Raw genomic sequence first — 20,050 nt, 5'->3', positions numbered from 1 at the left:
CACATTTTTGTTGAATTTTTGTCACATTTTTGTTGAATTTTTGTTGAATTTTTGTTGAATTTTTGTCACATTTTTGTTGAATTTTTGTAGAATTTTTGTTTAATTTTTGTCACATTTTTGTTAAATTTTTGTCACTTTTTTGTTGAATTTTTGTCACATTTTTATTGAGTTTTTGTTTAATTTTTTTTGAATTTTTGTCACATTTTTGTCACATTTTTGTCACATTTTTGTCACATCTTTGTTGCGTTTACATCCTTGTTTTCTTCTAATTTTTTTGTGGCTGTTTTGGTGCTTTTTTAAAACTGGGGCAGTTTATTTCCTCGGTAAGTCAGAACCTATAACCATCCTCAGTTCCAGTCACTTTATCCCTTGTGCTTTGCCTTGTTCCTGGTTTAGTCCGGGTCAGTCCTGGTTTAATCCCGGTTTTTGGCCCCGTTTGCTTATGTACATTGGTTTACCTGGTTTAGTCCGGGTCCAGTCCTTGTTTAATCCCGGTTTCTGACCCCGTTTGCTTCTGTACATTGCTGAGGTGGAAACTATGCTCTGTCCCGTCACACGTGGGAGGCACATGGAGCCGGGACGATCCAGATTCTCGCCTCGAGCATCAGACTCATTAAAAACAGATGGGAAACACAGGCTGGATCTATTTATCTGCTCAGGGCTCGTCTTCAGCTGCGGCGATGAGCACAAATGATTAGGAATATCGTGAAGTAAATCAGGATGAAGTACTGCCATCAGTCTGTCATTTATACTCAGAGGTATTTAGAAAGTTACTGACTCTCGGTCGTGGAGTTCAGGGAGTCCTACTTCTTCCCACTCCGTTTAGTTTGAGCATCAATGTACAGAACCTGAAGGTCTTCGCTCGCAATACCAGAAAAGTACTATTGGAAAACCAGATAACTGTGAATATAAATATGACCTTTAGTGATACTTTAGTGTGATTATATGTGGACTGCTGGCTGTAATGGGTGAGTGGTTAAATACTGTTTATATTGTGAAAACTAGCTCAAGCTAAATCAGCGCTAAGTAACTTGTTTACTTAAATAAATCTTCCCGTAGTCCCTCTGGGCGTGATAGAAGTGGGATGATTGAGGGTCTTTCATCTCCCCCCAACATATTTTAATTTAGTTTTAGTCTTTTGACTAAAGTGTAATTTAACCTCTTAACTTCCACCTGAACGGATCCCATTTTCTCCAGTTTGGCTTTACCCTAATTAAAAAGATTCTTGGGGAAAAAAGCAGCAAAATAGCCACAAAAAATTAGAAGAAAACAAGGATGTAAATGTGACAAAAATGTGACAAAAATGTGACAAAAATTCAACAAAAATGTGACAAAAATGTGACAAAAATGTGACAAAAATTCAACAAAAAATCTACAAAAATGTGACAAAAATTCAACAAAAATGTGACAAAAATGTGACAAAAATTCTACAAAAATGTGACAAAAATGTGACAAAAATGTGACAAAAATGTGACAAAAATGTGACAAAAATTCAACAAAAATGTGACAAAAATTCAACAAAAATTCAACAAAAATTCAACAAAAATTCAACAAAAATTCAACCAAAAAATTAGAAAAATTCTACAAAAATGCGACAAAAACTCAACAAAAATGTGAAAATAAAACATACAAAAGGTGACACAACACAGCAACAACGCGAGGAAAAAGATCAGTTTTGTGGGTCTTAGCTTTCAAATGAGGTGCTACACAGGCCTATATAATGGCCAAAGAGGACAGAATGCATTTGGTTTAGGCGGGCGGTAAGACGTTAATTTTAGTTTAGTTTTAGTCGACTAAAATTAACACTAATTTAGTGGACTTTGCATTGCTAATATTGATTCTAATCATGTTTAATGTTGTTCCTCTGCTTCATGGAGCTGCTCCACATGAACAAAGCTCAGAGCTGATCCTTTAACAGAGAATTTACATGATCTGAGGCTCTTTCAGACGCTCAATACAAGTTTGGATGATTTTAGTCTCTCCTTTTCATTTTTATTTAGTCTGATTTTAGTCGACTCAAATATCTGGACATTTTAGCCATAGTTTTAGTCTCATGAGAAACTTTTAATTTAGTTTTAGTCCAAATTTAGTCACAAAAATATCACTTTGACTAAAATTAGGACTAAATATTTTAGTCGACGAAATTAACACTGCCCTGGCGTCTCTGGCCAGAAAATCACAATTGCAACTTTCCTGCCTACGGGTCAGAGGCCCCAATACACACTAATAGAATCATGAAGAAGAAGCTAACAGGCTAACGGGCAAAGCTAGCTGTGGGCTAGCACCACTTTAAACAGTATTTCCAGCCAAGTTTGAGTGAAGTAAATGATCTCCATTGTGTAATTGGATGAACAATATCCCTCTGTCCCTTTGTCTTTTCTGTCAGCGTTTTATTTACTCTCACAGAAAACAATGTTCACAAAGGAATAAATAAAGGTTTGTGTCTCAGATCGGCTCGTACTTTGGCGGCGTCCTGTTGTCCGTGGACATAGACGGTGATGGTCAGACAGACGTGCTGCTGGTGTCTGCGCCCATGTTCTACTCCCAGGGCTGGGAACAGGGGACGGTCTATCTCTACTCGGTCACCGACAAGGTAAGAACTACAGCCAGGAAGATTATTCAAATCCAGTGGTAGCTTTAACCCCTTAACTCCCGCCTGAACCGAGAGGATCTTTTTCCTCACGTCATCAGATTTTTTCCATCATTTTTTTGTCAACTCATTTTTGTAACTTTTTTGTCATTTTTTTGTCATTTTTTCTCACATTTTTGTAAAAAAAAAAATCATTTTTTGTAATTTCTTGTGACATTTTTGTCATTTATTGTCTTTTTTTTTTTTTAGCAATTTTTTGTCATATTTTTGTCATTTTTTGGTCATATTTTCTCACATATTTGTCATATTTTGTTGTTTTTTTTGGAAAGTTTTTCTCGCATTTTTGTCACATTTTTATCATTTTTTTTGTCCATTTTTTGTCACATTTTTGTAATTTTTTCGTCCATTTTTTAGCAATTTTTTGTCATTTTTTTCTCACATTTTTTTCATTTTTTTTATTTTTTTTGTCAATTTTTTGTAATTTTTTTGTAAATTTTAATCACATTTTTGTCTTTTTTTTGGAAAAATTTTCTCACATTTCTCTCACATTTTTGTCATTTCTTTTTTTTTTTTTTTTTTTTTTTGTAATTTTTTAGTCCATTTTTAGTCAATTTCTTGTGACATTTTTGTGACATTTTTGCCACTTTTTCATCCATTTTTCGTCACTTTTTCATCAATGTTTTCTCACTTTTTTGTCACATTTCCATCATTGTTTTCGTCTCAGTTTTGTCGCTATTTTCACACCTTTTTTCCAGAAGCTTGTGGATTGGGGAAAAGCCAAACTGGAGAAAACGTACTCGGTTCAGGTGGGAGTTAAGGGGGTTAAACTAATGATTTATTCTGAGACCTATGGATCTGTTCTGATGTCGTGTGTGCAGCTGTCATTCGTCCAGCAGGGGGAGCTGGAGCCCTCCGGCCTCTCCCACAACTCCCGGTTCGGCTCAGCCCTGGCCGATCTGCCCGACATGAACGGGGACGGGTTCAAGGAGCTGGCGGTGGGCGCGCCGCTGGAGGACGACCACCAGGGGGCGGTGTATGTGTTTCACGGACAGGACAGGACCATCCAGAGGCCGTTCAAGCAGGTGCAGACCCGAACATACAGCAGCACGTTCATCTGAAAGCGGAGTGAAAGCCGTGTTCTGTCTCTTCAGAGGATCTCGGCCTCGGGGTTCGGCTCTGGGCTGCAGTACTTTGGGCAGAGTCTTCACGGCGTCCTGGACGTAAACGCAGATGGACTGGTGGACCTGTCTGTGGGGGCTCTGGGGGCCGCTGTCCTCGTCTGGTGAGACTCAGGCATCCACATGGTGTTACAGTGTAAGGATACCGGGGCCTGTGTGACCTGTGGGAGTGGTCGATCATAGACCACCATTATCACTCACCTCCGTTCATGTCCATTATTGACCATTTACTAGGGCTGCTCGATTATTGAAAAAATAATAATCACGATTATGTTTGTCATAATTGAAATCACAATTATTCAAACGATTATGTGTTGCCTTTAAAAAAAATCCAGCAAAAAAGTGACAAAAATCCATAAAAAAAAGACAAAAATCCATCAAAAAAGTGACAAAAATCCATCAAAAAAGTGACAAAAATCCATAAAAAAAAGACAAAAATCCATCAAAAAAAGACAAAAATCCATCAAAAAAGTGACAAAAATCCAGCAAAAAAGTGACAAAAATCCAGCAAAAAAGTGACAAAAATCCAGCAAAAAAGTGACAAAAATCCAGCAAAAAAGTGACAAAAATCCATCAAAAAAATTACAAAAATCCATAAAAAAGACAAAAATCCAGCAGAAAAATGAAAAAAAAATCCAGAAAAAAATTACAAAAATCCAGCAAAAAAATGACAAAAATCCAGCAAAAAAAAGACAAAAATCCAGCAAAAAAGTGACAAAAATTAAAAATTTGAAAAAAAAAATTGAAAGAAAAAATAATCGATTTTTTGCGATTATGCTAATTTTGTAATCGTTTACTTTTGTAATCGAAATCGTAATCGAATTTCGATTAATTGCACAGCCCTACCATTTACGACAATTAATCTTAAAGGAATAGGCCACCGTTTTTACATACTAAAATATGTTCTTACCTCACTTTAGCTGAGTTAATATATCCCCGTCTAAAGACTTCCCCCGCTCACTTCCGTCAATAACCTTTAGGAGTTACTGCGCGGACGTTTTGCTCCTCGTATCATTACGCCTCACAATATAGTCCCCCTTTTTATTTGCTTATAAAATCCACATGTTACATTTCTGGGTAAATATACTTCGCATGAAAACACTTCACGTAACTTTATTTAAATAGGGAACACGTGGAAGAGCTTGGTAGCTTCTATCGTGAGCTTTTTTGGAGCTATGTGACATGTGGGAGAGGCTGCGTATGTGTGAGCGCACGGACAAAGACCAGACGGGGATATATTAACACGACTAAAGTGAGGTAAGAACATATCTCAGTATGTAAAAACGGTGGCCTATTCCTTTAAGACAAACATATTCTGTGAAGCCAATAACGAGCTTCTGAAGGAAAAAAAAACAACAACAAAAAAAACAACGATCATGACATCCCTATGATTATTACTGCTATTCATATAGTGCTAAGTGTAACAATGCCCTGTCGGTGCTTATTTTCCCGATAATGACCAGCGTTCTTTACATTATCCGCTTATTATACGGCCAAAAGTATGCTAGCGAAGTATCATAATAACTATTACATTCTTAGACAGGCAGACACTTGCGTTTTTGTGTGTATTTGCCTGGATATGAATATGAAAATATAAAGAAAGTTAAGACCCTAAAGCATTATTTTGCATCGACTACAGTACGTTTTTGTGCGTTTGGAAATCATTTTGTGTGAAAGTGAGGTCAGCTTGTTAGTTCAAGTCTACATGACAAAGGACAAAACACATGTTTCCAATATGTTCATAGATCACATATATGTATGTAAACTTCAAGGATGTTTACATGTCTTTTTTCTTTCCCTTTCCCTGTCAGTCTTAAGTGAATGACTATGGACAGATAGTTTCTGTTTCTACATGGTTATACGGAGCTTGTACATTGGGTATAGTTGGTATAACAGGGCTGAGCGATATTATATATATTTTGGTGTGATCAGAACGAAAGAGAGATGTGCCTTAGTATAACTCTTATGTACCATATGGTGTATTTATTTATTTACGACTGTAAATGATAAATCCTTTATTTATATTTTTTGGTAACTGTAAATGATGAAATTCTTTGACATTTTGTGCGATCATAAACGATTTATATCAATATGTAAGCTCAGACTCATGCATCGGTTTCTTGCATGAGTCTGGCGGAAAATTAATGTGATGATGACTTGAATGAGAGATAAGGGGCAGGTTTACTAGTTCTTTGAACGTCTTCCTACTCCTTTTGAGCACAAAGTCTTGTTTTGTATTTTTTCTTTCTGTAAATGTTGGCTTACTTTTTTCTGCTCAAATGAATAAATAAATGAAAAAATGAAAATTTGCCAACTGAACACACACAACATAAACTTCGTACACTTTTATGAAGGTCGAAAGGTTTATTTAATGACTTACGCGACAAAAGTTTTTTGCGTTGCGCGGCAACGTTTTGCTAGGCTAGAAGCAGCAAGGCTAGCAGCTAGCCTAGCTGCTTAGCTGAAGGTGCAATTGGAGGAATGGTGGTCAATCTCAGGGTAAGTTGAAAGTCAGACTCACGTTAACTTCACGAGCGATTCCCAGACTTCTCTCTCAGTGACGGGACAGAAAGTGTCGCTGCTACGTACGCGCGGAGTGATATGAAAGCACCAACTCATTATTTTTCTCAGAGGTCCTTTATCAGAAAATAATGACCGGTAGAACGTTGGGAAATCCCATTCAAATCAACGGAGCTTCTACTTACGTTGTGAAGAGCTGGATAATAAGACTAAAATAAAGTACAAGAAGTCAGGAAGCCAGGGTTCCAATGAAAATGGCCCCGAGCCATAGTTTGGACTGTTTTGACCCGGCTCTTTGGAGATAGAAGTTGTCTCTAGAAGTTGTCTCAAAGATAAGGTGATTATTGCCATCGTTCCAGTTACAGAGAAGTATAACCAGCTGATGACTTCAGAGAAAGAGAAGAAGGGAAGTCCAGACCTCCGTTGACAGTCATAGCCGGCTGAAAATATGGTTTGACCCCAAAAAAACATTGCTACAAAAGGTTTTTCAATGGTTTTCTGTAGTATCAGGTGAGCTTATTAACATACTAAAAGTCTACCAAAATCTGACCACTGGAAAGGTCTCATTTTCAAGATGGCGTCCAAGAGGGTGGCGAGATCCTCCTTTATTATTCATCCTAGACAAGTCATTCTGGTTCTAACCCCATGTTTTGGGTGTCTGGGAATCCAATGGGCTTGTTCAAATTGTAGTCACATGATCACATAATTGTATAATAGAAATCGTGGACAAACACTCTATATATTAACATGAGCGAGTTTGTCACGGCAAATGCTAATTGATAAAATGCTAAGCTAACAGAGAGGCTAAAACCATGTCAGGGTGGTCGCTGTCGCTCGCCTCGCAGACTTTAGTGAATATCTCCGTAAGTAAATGTCGCAGAGACTTGCCTTTTATTGCGTTGGGAAGAAGAGGGGCGGGGCTTTAAAACGAGCCCGTCCAGGCCCAGCTAAGCCTCTGGGAAGCGACGTCAGGTTGTGTTGAAAATGTGTGCCGTTGCCGTGACAAACTCGCTAATGTTAATATATAGAGTGTTTGTCCATGATTTCTATTATACAATTATGTGATCATGTGACTACAATGTGAACAAGCCCATTGGATTCCCAGACGCCCAAAACATGGGGTTAGAACCAGAATGACTTGTCTAGGATGAATAATAAAGGAGGATCTCGCCACCCTCTTGGACGCCATCTTGAAAAGTAGACCTTTCCAGTGGTCAGATTTTGGTCGACTTTTAGTATGTTAATAAGCTCACCTGATACTACATTTGGAAAACCTTTTGTAGCAATTTTTTTGGGGTTAGGTGTTTTTTTTTCTTATACCATGGTCTGGGTGAATACTGGATTCTGATTGGCTGGTGCATTATTTTGGTATAACCGCACACGTAGTCCGGTAGTTAAATCACTGGGATGTCACTCCGCTGTGGTGTTGCCATAGCAACGCATGACACAGCTGAGTCAGATAAAGGCGTAATTAGTGACTGACAGGAACGTATGAGATGGATTTTATGTTTGCTAAATGTTTGTAGAGGAGAGTGAGCAGCTAGGTTAGCTACTGTTAATAACATATGAGCTTTACATTTCTATTGGAAACGGTTAAGGCTATTCATCATTTTCAGACGTACATAAAATGATCCTGCATTGAAGCATATTTGTCTGGATTAGTAAAGTCAAACATAAAAGTTTGAGTTGGGGGGGCCCAGGTGTGAGCGACTCCACCGCAGCTGTTTCCATAAACAGTTGAGCTGGTTGAGCTAGCTAGCTTTAGCTTCAGGTTAAACCTTGTAAAAGGTAAATAACTCCTGCCCACGAGTGCCGCATATCGGTGTTTCCTTCCAGGGAAAAGTGTTTCCGGGTTAGTCCTGTTGTGTTGTGATTCTGTGCTGATGTTGTGTCGTTGAGCCTGACTGAGATCCTCGTAATAGCTGCGGAGAATGACTCGCTCTGAGACCAGCCTTCAGTGACCGGCTAATAACCCACACAAAATAGTCCCGTAGTCTGGCAGATTTAGTGAGTTTAGTCAATGAAAAACACATTTATTATAAATGTTACGTTTGTGGGACCCTGGTATAAGCGGATTAAACAACGAGGAGCCGCGTTAGACGTTATAATGCAGGAGGAACAACACTGCGCGTTGTGCATTATAACCGTCTAATGCACGGCTCCTCGTTGTTTAATCCTTACTTATATGCAGCCGCCTATCACCTTTTATCGTTGTCTTGCACTCCTCTGCACAGAGAGGGTGACTGCCTACCAGTGAATCAGTCGTTTGTGTCTACGTGTTTGTATTTTATCTGTATTTCACGTCATGTTCAGATTGATTATGGTCCATTGTCTATCAGCTGTGTTCATCATGGTGCACTGTATTGTCTCACATTGCTCCCCTGCAGGTCTCGCGGGGTGGTTCGCATCGTGGCGCGGCTGACCTTTGAACCGCAGAAGGTGAACCTGTTTAACAAAGACTGTGTCCGTGGAGGGCGGGAGGTCACCTGCATGTCGGTCACCGTGTGCCTCAGTCTGGAGGCCCGGACCAGCCGCCCGCATCGCACCGACGTGGGTGAGTGCCAGCGGGACGGGGGGGGGAGACGCCTCTCGTCCTGCCTCAACCCGACAAGTGTGACAGACGGAAGGACAAGGGGAAAGTTGTGCTTGATACTCGATCTCACAGAAGCTCTGAAAACACAGTCATGGGGGAATCAGTTCCAAACAATCCATTTTTAAGAGTTGATTCATCATAGAAATACTACATGGCTGTTGGGAGTTTAAATCGACCTCTGCTGAATCAGTTTAATCATTTTGAAGACGTTTCTATAGATACAAGTGAAACATCTGTAACTCAATCAACCTCCATTTACAATCCATTAACCTCTTAACTCCCACCTGAACCAAGAGGATTTTTTTCCAACATTTTTTTGTTGGAAATTCAGCTCATTTTTGTAACTTTTTTGTAATTTTTCTGTAATTTTTTCTCACATTTTCGTCATTTAAAAAAATAAATAAAAATTGTCAATTTTTTGTAATTTTTTTTGTCACATTTTTCACATTTTTGTCATTTTTTCGTCAGTTTTTTTTAATGAAATTTTTGTCATTTTTTTTGTCACATTTTGTCATTTTTATTTTTTTGGTAAAATTTTTATCACATTTTTGTATTTTTTTGTCATATTTTGTCACATTTTCGTCACATTTTTGTCATTTTTTAGCCAATTTTTTAAATCAAATTTTTGAATTTTTTGTCATATTTTGTCTTTTTTTTGTGTCAATTTTTTTGTCATTTTTTTTGTCATTTTTTGATCCTTTTTTGTCAAATTTTTCTCAATTTTTTGTATTTTTTGTCTTTTCTTTGTCAATTTTTTGACATTTTTTGGTCATTTTTTGTCACATTTTCATCATTTTTTAAAAAAAAAGTCAAATATTTGTAATTTTTTGACATTTTTTGGTCACATTTTGTCACATTTTTTCGTAAATTTTTTTTATCCATTTTTTTAAATTTTTTATCAATTTTTTTGTCATTTTTTTGTCGTTTTTTGGTCATTTTTTGGTCCTTTTTTGTCCATTTTTTATCATATTTTTGTATTTTTTGTCATATTTTGTCACATTTTTGTCATTTTTTCTTCCATTTTTTGTCAATTTCTTGTGACATTTTTGCCACTTTTTCATCCATTTTTCGTCACTTCTTTGTCAATGTTTTCTCCATCCTTGTTTTCGTCTCAGTTTTGTCTCTATTTTCACACCTTTTTCCAGAAGCTTTTGGATTGGGGTAAAGCCAAACTGGAGAAAATGTGCTCAGTTCAGGCGGGAGTTACGGGGTTGAAAGAAATACTTTTCATTAATTAAAGTAAACATATTTTTTACTCTCGGTAAATGGTCTCTATTTAAACAGCTCTTTTCCTCCCACATTAAACACTCAAAGGGGTCATTTATCAAGACTGGTGCTAAACATTGTATTTTATTGATAAATTTGAAGCTACAGTATAACTTTGCATGACGTTCGGATGGAAATGAAAGTCACTAATGAGACACATTAGAGAGAACATACAATACAAAAGGTTCAGTGATATTCTGACACTCACAGTTTTAGTTCTTTTCATTGTATAACTTTTTTAATGACTGGATCCTACAACACACTGTAGTATTTGGGATCAAAAGGGCTCCCGCTAACACCTCAGACGCCAATTAGAAACGACTTCCATCGGCGGGATTAGCCTGAAGTTTGTGGGGTGCGACTTAATAAACCCTTTTCCTACTGAAAAATGTGCAGAGACGCTTCAGAGGAAATGCTTTGCAGCTTTTCTTAATCCCGACCCGAGGCTCAGCGCAGTGCGGAACAAACTCGCAAACTTTACCTGTGTTTACGCGGCCGAACGCGAAGCTCAAACCCACAGTCAGAACAAGCCCTTTTACGCACTTTTCTGGACATGATTTGAAATGATTTGAAATATGGAGAAATCAAACAGAAATCAAAGGCTGCGTCTGAAACCATCAAATTGATTAAATAAAAACAAAAGTATTTAATCCGTTTCCTGAGTTTCCTCTTTAACACTGACATGTGACTGAGCTGTGGGGACGACAACATGGATTTATCACTTTATAAAGTTTGGCTTGTGCAGAATCTTACTTTTTATTATTTTATTTTTTTATTATTAAATGTGCTCCTGTCAGTCAACAGTGGTTGCGCATGAATCACTCGAGGGAGGGGGCGAGGGGGGGGGTTTGGTGCAGTGGCTTATGGGACGGCACATAGCTCCTAATCACCGGTTAGTTAGCATCAGAGGTCCCTATGCTAAAGTGGCTATGATAGTTAGCATCAGAGGTCCCTATGCTAAAGTGGCTATGATAGTTAGCACCAGAGGTCCCTATGCTAAAGTGGCTATGATAGTTAGCACCAGAGGGCTCTATGCTAAAGTGGCTATGATAGTTAGCATCAGAGGTCCCTATGCTAAAGTGGCTATGATAGTTAGCATCAGAGGTCCCTATGCTAAAGTGGCTATGATAGTTAGCATCAGAGGTCCCTATGCTAAAGTGGCTATGATAGTTAGCACCAGAGGGCTCTATGCTAAAGTGGCTATGATAGTTAGCATCAGAGGTCCCTATGCTAAAGTGGCTATGATAGTTAGCATCAGAGGGCTCTATGCTAAAGTGGCTATGATAGTTAACATCAGAGGTCCCTATGCTAAAGTGGCTATGATAGTTAGCACCAGAGGTACCTATGCTAAAGTGGCTATGATAGTTAGCACCAGAGGTCCCTATGCTAAAGTGGCTATGATAGTTAGCATCAGAGGCCCCTATGCTAAAGTGGCTATGATAGTTAGCATCAGAGGGCTCTATGCTAAAGTGGCTATGATAGTTAGCATCAGAGGTCCCTATGCTAAAGTGGCTATGATAGTTAGCATCAGAGGTCCCTATGCTAAAGTGGCCATGATAGTTAGCATCAGAGGTCCCTATGCTAAAGTGGCTATGATAGTTAGCATCAGAGATCCCTATGCTAAAGTGGCTATGATAGTTAGCATCAGAGATCCCTATGCTAAAGTGGCTATGATAGTTAGCATCAGAGATCCCTATGCTAAAGTGGCTATGATAGTTAGCATCAGAGGTCCCTATGCTAAAGTGGCTATGATAGTTAGCATCAGAGGGCCCTATGCTAAAGTGGCTATGATAGTTAGCACCAGAGGTCCCTATGCTAAAGTGGCTATGATAGTTAGCATCAGAGGTCCCTATGCTAAAGTGGCTATGATAGTTAGCACCAGAGGTCCCTATGCTAAAGTGGCTATGATAGTTAGCATCAGAGGTCTCTATGCTAAAGTGGCTATGATAGTTAGCATCATAGCCAGAAAATGTGTTATTTTGACTGAGTTTGTCCCGTGGCAGCCGCCTGGTACAGCCTGGCGTTGGACGAGAGGCGCTTCCCTCCCAGAGCCGCCCTCGACGAAACCACCCGCCCTCAGCCGCGCAACCTGACCCTGACCACCGGGGGGCAGCGCTGTCAGAGACTGGGCTTCTCCGTACAGGTGTGAAACATGAATGAAAACAGCTGAAGGGAAATGTGGCTGAGGTGTTGTTTTTTTGTTCTGTAGGAGACCGGGGATTACTGGCGTCCCATCACTGTGACGCTGGAGACCGGGCTGAGGAACAGAGACGAGGGGGCCATTTTGGATCCCGACTGGCCCACCACACTGAGGGCCGAGGTCAGGACACTGGTCTTCTTGTTTAATGCTAAGTTCACGATGCAGACTGAGGCTCACACTCAGGACAATTTATCAAGAGTTTGTCTCCCACCGTCTCTTCTTGAAATAAACATACCGTAAATTCCTGTATTCCACTAGAGGCCGGGTTCGTGGCTGGCGGAGGCAAATTAAAGCCGGTCTCTAAAACAGGCCGGGGCTTTTATTAGAAACTATAGCAGTAGAAATATTCCCCATGTTAGGAATTTGTCTCATACTGGTTTAAGGAGGAGCTGATCCGAGCGTAACTTTGACACAGATTTAGCCACTTTTCAAACCTCCTGTGACGATATTTGTAGAAACAGGGCAACAAATGTCATGTGACCCTCCAGGGTTTTAATAAAGTCTCCATCGCGTCTTCAAAGCACGTCCAGCTGCTCCGTGTGCAGGTCAGTCCCACGCCTCAAAATAACTCCTCCCATCAGCGCGAGCGTCTCGTCTTCTCTCGGGTCAGTCTCATGATCGATCACAAACACAAACGCTCCGTCTAAACTCGCCTTTTACACGAGATAACAACAAATAATCCGGTCCTTGGTAAAAACGAAACAGAAACCTGCAGTGACACTGATGTCAAAGCTCCGCTAACAGCAACGAAACACTTCCTGTTGTCCCGACAAAATAAAAGGCGTCAATGTTCCAGCCGCTGGTAGAGGGTTTGAAATGTTTATTAATAAATGAACCTAATATTTTAGGTGCAAATGGAAACAAATCTCGTTTTTCTTCATTTTCCTGGTCGTCCGTTTTGCTCAAATAGAAATAAAGGCCTGTCTCTAATTGTGGCCTGGTTCCAATAAAGGCCTGGTCCCAGATGCCCTTGAGTAAATAAAGGCCCCGGTCTATATTAGAGCATTTACGGTATGTGACTTTAATAAAACATATAATAGAAGTCTTTTGCACATGAAATGAGATCTTAAGTAATAATGATAGTAATCAGAGGTGGGTGCAAGTCTCGAGTCAAGTCCAAGTGGTGAAAGTCCAAGTTCCAAACAAGTCCAAGTCAATTGGTAATGGGGTCAAGTTGAGTCATAGCTTTTGTCAAGTCAAGTCTTTCTTTAGCCGGCAAGTCATCTCAGTATAATGTGTTTTCTCAAGATTTAGCAATTTTCAAAATTTAGGCTAAAATCAAACTTTTTAAAATCCATTGTTAATTTTGACAACATATTATAATTTATTCTTAGTCTTTTTACGAAAATGTAATTCTATTTTAGTCTAGTTTTAGTCAAACAAATATCTTCAATTTTAGTCTAGTTTTAGTCGACTAAATTCAAGACTAATTGAGTTGACTTTGCATTGATAATATTGATTCTAATCATATTTAATGTTGTTCCTCTGCTTCATGTTTCTGCTCCACATGAACAAAGCTCAGAGCTGATCCTTTAAACATGATCTGAGGCTCTTTCAGACGCTCAATACAAGTTTGGATGATTTTAGTCTCTCCTTTTCATTTTTATTTAGTCTTATTTTAGTCGACTAAAATATCTGGACATTTTAGTCACAGTTTTAGTCTCATGAGAAACTTTTCATTTAGTTTTAGTCCAATTTTAGTCACAAAAATATCACTTTGACTAAAATTAAGACTAAATATTTTAGTCGACGAAATTAACACTTGTTAAAGTCTAATTAATTTTCAAATCGCTACAAAATGTGAAATATATATATTTTAAATGCTCCAGTCTATGTACAAAATTACTGGGACAGCATTTCAAGGTTATTACTGCAGTCTGAAAGATAAATCTAGTTTCTGGCAGTTCTTCTGTCAGTGGTTCCCCTGTCATGCCCCAGCCCCGTGTACTCGGATTCGCCCCTGCTCACAGTAGATTCCGCACAGCCTGTAAATAGCCTCTAAATCAGGGGGGCCCAAACTTTGTGTCTCCGAGGGCCAAAATGAAAAAGTGCCTGTGAGTCGCGGGCCAAACACGGCGATGTCAAGCGTGAAACACATAACTGCAAATAATAAAAGTTGCTTTATTTTCTTTTTTGGTTTTACCTTTGCATTTTTTGTCGGATATTCAACTAATTTTTGTAACTTTTTTGTCATTTTTTGGTCAATTTTTCATCAAATTTTTGTCATTTTCGGTCAATTTTTTGTCACATTTTGGTCATTTTTTGGTCAATTTCTTGTGACATTTAGTGACATTTTTGCCACTTTTTCATCAATTTTTTGTCACTTTTTTGTCATTTTTTGGTCAATTTTTCATCAAATTTTTGTCATTTTTGGTCCATTTTTTGTCACATTTTTGTCATTTTTTTTGTCATTTTTTGGTCAATTTTTCATCAAATTTTTGGTCAATTTTTGGTCACATTTTTGTCATTTTTTTGTCAATTTTTCATCAAATTTTTGTCATTTTTGGTCAATTTTTTGTCACATTTTTGTCATTTTTTTGTCAATTTCTTGTGACATTTTAGTGACATTTTTGCGACTTTTTCATCAATTTTTTGTCACTTTTTTGTCATTTTTTGGTAAATTTTTCATCAATTTTTTGTCATTTTTTGGTCAATTTTTCATCAAATTTTTGGTCAATTTTTTGTCACATTTTTGTCATTTTTTGTCATTTTTTTGTAAATTTTTCATCAAATTTTTGTCATTTTTGGTCAATTTTTTGTCACATTTTGGTCATTTTTTTGTCAATTTCTTGTGACATTTTAGTGACATTTTTGCCACTTTTTCATCAATTTTTTGTCACTTTTTTGTCACATTTCCATCATTGTTTTCGTCTCAGTTTTGTTGCTTTTTTCTCACCTTTTTTCCAGAAGCTTTTGGATTGGGGTAAAGCCAAACTGGAGAAAATGTGCTCGGTTCAGGTGGGAGTTAAGGGGTTAACATGCTACAAAAGCCTAGTTTTAGTAGAACAAAATCAATTATTGTAGCAATATAGAGCAAAATGGAAACAACAGCACCACCTGCACCTGCAGCACCGACAGTGACTTTAGCTCATTCACTTCTTTAAGTCAAAGAAAATGCCACATTACATCATTTTGAAAGTGTCAGTTCAGCATCAATTCTTTTATAAGTCATAGATGTCAACGATTTTTGTTTCCTTAACTTCGTGAAAGGAGTGAAACAGCGCCCCCAATTTGACGCTGGTGGACAAAAAGTGAACTGCATCTATATTTGCCATTGACAATGAACGGGAGAGAGAGTTATTGACCAGATGCGGCGCAAAAGTAGGTCACCCTCTGGCGGGCCAACCTAATTGTGGGCCCCACTTTGGGCACCCTTGCTCTAAATGCTGTAACGTTTGTGTGAACGCCTTAAAACACCCAAAAAGCCCCCGAGGTTTCTGTCATTAATCAGCTGTTACGCATCATGGTTCTGGAGGCTCCGTCTGCGCTGTAGGTACTGCCCATTGTTTCGAATGTTTTCATTAATAAATGTCTATGAATCTTCACCTCTTCACTCACTGTAGAGAACTTTTACTGCATCCAAAGTCGCACTGTATTTATTATAAAAAGCATGCGGCTAATTACATATGTAAACATAGATGCAAATAGACATTGTACTTAACAAAAGGAAAAACGAGTGCTGATTTATTAACTTTGCAATCCCACCTGAAAGAAACACTTCTGTGAAAGTTGGTGACAAAAAATGCAAAGATTTGGAATTTGAAATCAGCAAAATGTGGTGAATGAAAACACACACGAGCTCGGACAAGCTCATAGACCAGATCCAGGAAACTTGGAACAGAGCTCACACTCAGACGTGTTTTGTCTCTGGTTTGCACCCGGGGAACTGCAAATGTAAAACACAAGCATTTTAAAGGAGATGTGGAGACTGAAATCAAGCACACGTGGAACAACAAAACTCCAGTTATGCCAATAGGATTCGGAGCTTTAGGAAATGTCAAGAAAGGGCTCCAGGAGAAACTGGATAAACTCCCCTGCAGAGTCAAAGAAATACAGAAGGTGGAGATGTTAGGGACTTTGAAGAGACCTGGTGAATGAACCAGCACAAACGCACAGAAAAATGCTCATTGACAAAATCTTTCATGTGGGCCAGTCCAGAATTACTCTATTACTACTTCTGGTCAAATATTCCAGACATTTTAATTTATAAATGTTTGCAGTGTGGCTACGATAATCGGCTGAGTGTCCACTGCAAAAAGTACCCTCCTAAAAACAAGGAAAAAAAATCTTAAAATAAGACATTTTGTCTTGTTTGTTTGTTTGTTTGTTTGTTTGTGTAGTTTTATTTGAGCAATTAACATTTTCTCTTTCTCCAGAGTTTCACAATCATACAGTTAATGGAAGCTCAAAGGGAGTCGACTGAAGCAAAAGCTCATAAGTGCCGACCCCTTGTTCATGTGCATTACATTTGCAATTCATGATGCGTCACAACAGTTATACATTACTTTTACATTTACATTAAATAAACAAAGTACAATCCTTTCTGAGTATTCTATCCTAGTGTCAGTACACAAATATATACCTATATGTATTTGTGAGTTAAGTTTTATCCTACTGTTGCTACAATTGTCAACATACAATCAACAGACTTTTGCAGCACCGGCAAACAAGGAGGTTTTACCATTTCATATCATTAACACAGCATGCTAATAAAAAATAGTAATAATGTATTTGGTAGTTATTGTTATTTATCATAACAATTTTCATTCTTGTCATTATCAGTGAATGTCCGATTTCATATTATAGTCATATTGGACTTTATATTCTGCCATCTTGCCACTTCCTTGTTGTCATTACTATCCACTATTTGTTATTGATATTAGATCAATGACATGTCCAATTTGTAAACCCTATAGTGAGGTGGTGTTAAAAAGCCAGAGTGTATAGTGGCCTGTTGAGAGTGGGTGTAAGCCCCCAATCAACAAGTCCCTGCCAGCTGCCCTGACTGGTTGACTTGGTGGATGATGTTTACCTCCTATACTGTGTGATGTGTTAAAAGGACGAGGCTTTTTTGTGCCTGTCGTGATCCATGTCCATGCAGCAGTACGTGATGTCTTGTTTTAAGGAAAAAAATCTGCCAATGGGGTCAACATTTTTTTCTTGCTAAGAATTCTTATATCTAGAATATTTTTCTCATCATAAAACAAGAAAGAAACACTAAATTTAAGCAAATAAATAGCTAGAATTAAGCAAAATGTCCTCAGAAAATGGAATAATTTAAGGAAAACAAAAGCACATGTTCACCCCCACTCACCCACAACCCCTCTCCCTCGCCGGCCGCGGAGTCTGGTTGGAGGAAAAGGCTGTTCTGCACAGCATCGCCATTGGCCGTGGGTGTTTCTCCAGCCCATGTCCTCCCCACTTACTGTATATCATCTCTGGACAAAACTGAGCACACTTTCAACCTCACATATCACGTAAGAATGGATGGATCTGGATAACGCGGTTTACTGAAGCTTCGGTCACATCGGGTGCAGCCTTCTTTAACCTCTTAACTCCCGCCTGAACCGAGAGGATCTTTTTCCTCACGTCAGTCTTTTTTTTCATCATTTTTTTGCTGGGTACTCAACTCATTTTTGTAATTTTTTTGTAATTTTTTCGTCAAATTTTTGTATTTTTTTGGTCAAATTTGTATAATTTTTTAATCACATTTTTGTAATTTTTTTTTCACTTTTTTATCAAATTTTTGTCATTTTTTGTTACATTTTTGCATTTTCTTTGTCAAATTTTTATCATATTTTGGGAAAAACAAAAAAAAATCACATTTTTGTCATTTTTTGGTGATTTTTTTATCACATTTTTGTCATTTTTTCTTCCATTTTTTGTCAATTTCTTGTGACATTTTTGTCATTTTTTTGTCACATTTTTGTCAATTTTGTTTGTCAATTTTTATATTTTTTTTGCATTTTTTTGTCACATTTTTATAATTTTTTAATCACATTTTTGTCATTTTTTGTCCCATTTTTGTATTTTCTTTGTCAAATTTTTATCATATTTTGTAAAAAACAAAAAAAAATCACATTTTTGTAATTTTTTTGTCAATTTTTTATCAATTTTTTGTCATTTTTTTTGTCATTTTATATTCAAATTTTTATCACATTTTTGTCACATTTCTGTGATTTTTGTGTCACATTTTTGTAAAATTTTCTTCCATTTTTTGTCAATTTCTTGTGACATTTTTACCACTTTTTCATAAATTTTTCGTCCCTTTTTTACCAATGTTTTCGTCACTTTTTTGTCACATTTCCATCATTGTTTTCGTCTCTTGTTCACCCCCACTCACCCATAACCCCTCTCCCTCACCGGCCGCGGAGTCTGGTTGGAGGAAAAGGCAGTTCTGCATCGCCATTGGCCGTGGGTGTTTCTCCAGCCCATGTCCTCCCCACTTTCTGTATATGTGCCAAGTCTAGAGCAGAAAGATCTCCAGGCTCCTCCTGAGCACAAAAAGTCATGCTGTAGTGCATTTTTAAAGCCGCTAATTGTCCGTGTGACGTGTGGTTTGTGATCGCAGCTGCCCTTTTGGAACGGCTGCGAGCAGGAGGACCGCTGTGTGCCGGACCTGACCCTGCGCAGCCACACGGACCTGCCGTCTCTGCGGTCAGTCCACGCCTCACCGACAAACACCGACCCATAAACTGAGCGACCTTTAACCCGTTACCGTGATGTTTACAGTCAGTTCTGCGGCTCCGGGGAGGGGGCGCGCTGGTCCGTGTGTCACCACCGGGGGGCGACGGACGAGCGGCAGCACGTGATGGAGGTCGGGAGGAGGAAGCTGGTGGTTTTCGCTCAAGTGGAGAATCGGGGAGAGAACGCGTACGGAGCGGCCCTTCGCATCTCCACGTCCGACAACCTGATCTTCTCCAGCCTCATCGTCAAAGTGCAGGACTTTTTTCTGCTCATTGTGATAAAGAATGGTCATTATGGGGTGTTGACTTCATGGGTGATTGTCTGTTAATGATCTTCACTCAGGACTCGTCGGACATTCAGATCGAGTGCTCCTCTGAGGACAGACTGAGCACCAGGAGGAGCTGCAACATCAGCGCCCCCTTCATGAAGTCGCTGACACAGGTGAGAAACGGCCCGTTAAAGAGGGCGGTTCACAAAATTAACTTGATTAATCAACGTTATTGACTTTGTTAACGTTTCTTTATCGACTAAACTGAGTAAAATGAAGGACTTTTTACTAAATAAATGCACGGAAACGGCATGTGCTTAACCTCTTCACTCCCGCCTGAACTGAGAGGATCATTTTCCTGATCAGATTTTTTTTCCATTATTTTTTTGTTGGGTATTCAACTCATTTTTCGTCACTTTTTTGTCAATTTTTTGTCCTTTTTTGTAAATTTTTTGTAAATTTTTTGTCATATTTTTGTCTATTTGTGTAATTTTTTTTGTAATTTTTTTTGTAATTTTTTTGTAAATTTTTTGTCAATTTTTTTGTCATTTTTTAATCAATTTTTTGTCAATTTTTGTTAAATTTTTGTCAATTTTTAATCCATTTTTCGTCACTTTTTCGTCACTTTTTTTTTTTTTTTTGTCCATTTTTTGTCCATTTTTTGTCTTTTTTTGTCTTTTGTCATTTTTTAATCAATTTTTTGTCAATTTTTTGTCATTTTTTTGTCATTTTATTTGTTAAATTTTTG

At 38.2% G+C, this 20,050-nt stretch overlaps 1 protein-coding gene across 1 annotated transcript in view; it reads left to right on the top strand.

The window, feature by feature from the left end:
• Positions 1-20,050, top strand: part of LOC306965959 (integrin alpha-11-like) — a gene marked incomplete at its 5' end in the record, with an annotated part of 99,538 nt that overhangs the window by 69,242 nt on the left and 10,246 nt on the right. Inside the window, 9 exons of the mRNA XM_079560577.1 lie at positions 2,450-2,593; positions 3,469-3,672; positions 3,742-3,872; positions 8,676-8,842; positions 12,151-12,290; positions 12,357-12,467; positions 18,919-19,008; positions 19,084-19,284; positions 19,377-19,475. Of these exons, the coding sequence (XP_079416703.1) occupies positions 2,450-2,593; positions 3,469-3,672; positions 3,742-3,872; positions 8,676-8,842; positions 12,151-12,290; positions 12,357-12,467; positions 18,919-19,008; positions 19,084-19,284; positions 19,377-19,475 (1,287 nt within the window). The remainder of the gene's footprint in view (positions 1-2,449; positions 2,594-3,468; positions 3,673-3,741; positions 3,873-8,675; positions 8,843-12,150; positions 12,291-12,356; positions 12,468-18,918; positions 19,009-19,083; positions 19,285-19,376; positions 19,476-20,050) is intronic.

The sequence above is a fragment of the Gobius niger genome (assembly GCF_951799975.1).
Source record: "Gobius niger genome assembly, chromosome: 7".
NCBI classification, from domain to species: Eukaryota; Metazoa; Chordata; class Actinopteri; order Gobiiformes; family Gobiidae; genus Gobius; species Gobius niger.
This window is presented reverse-complemented; position numbering and strand designations above follow the sequence as displayed.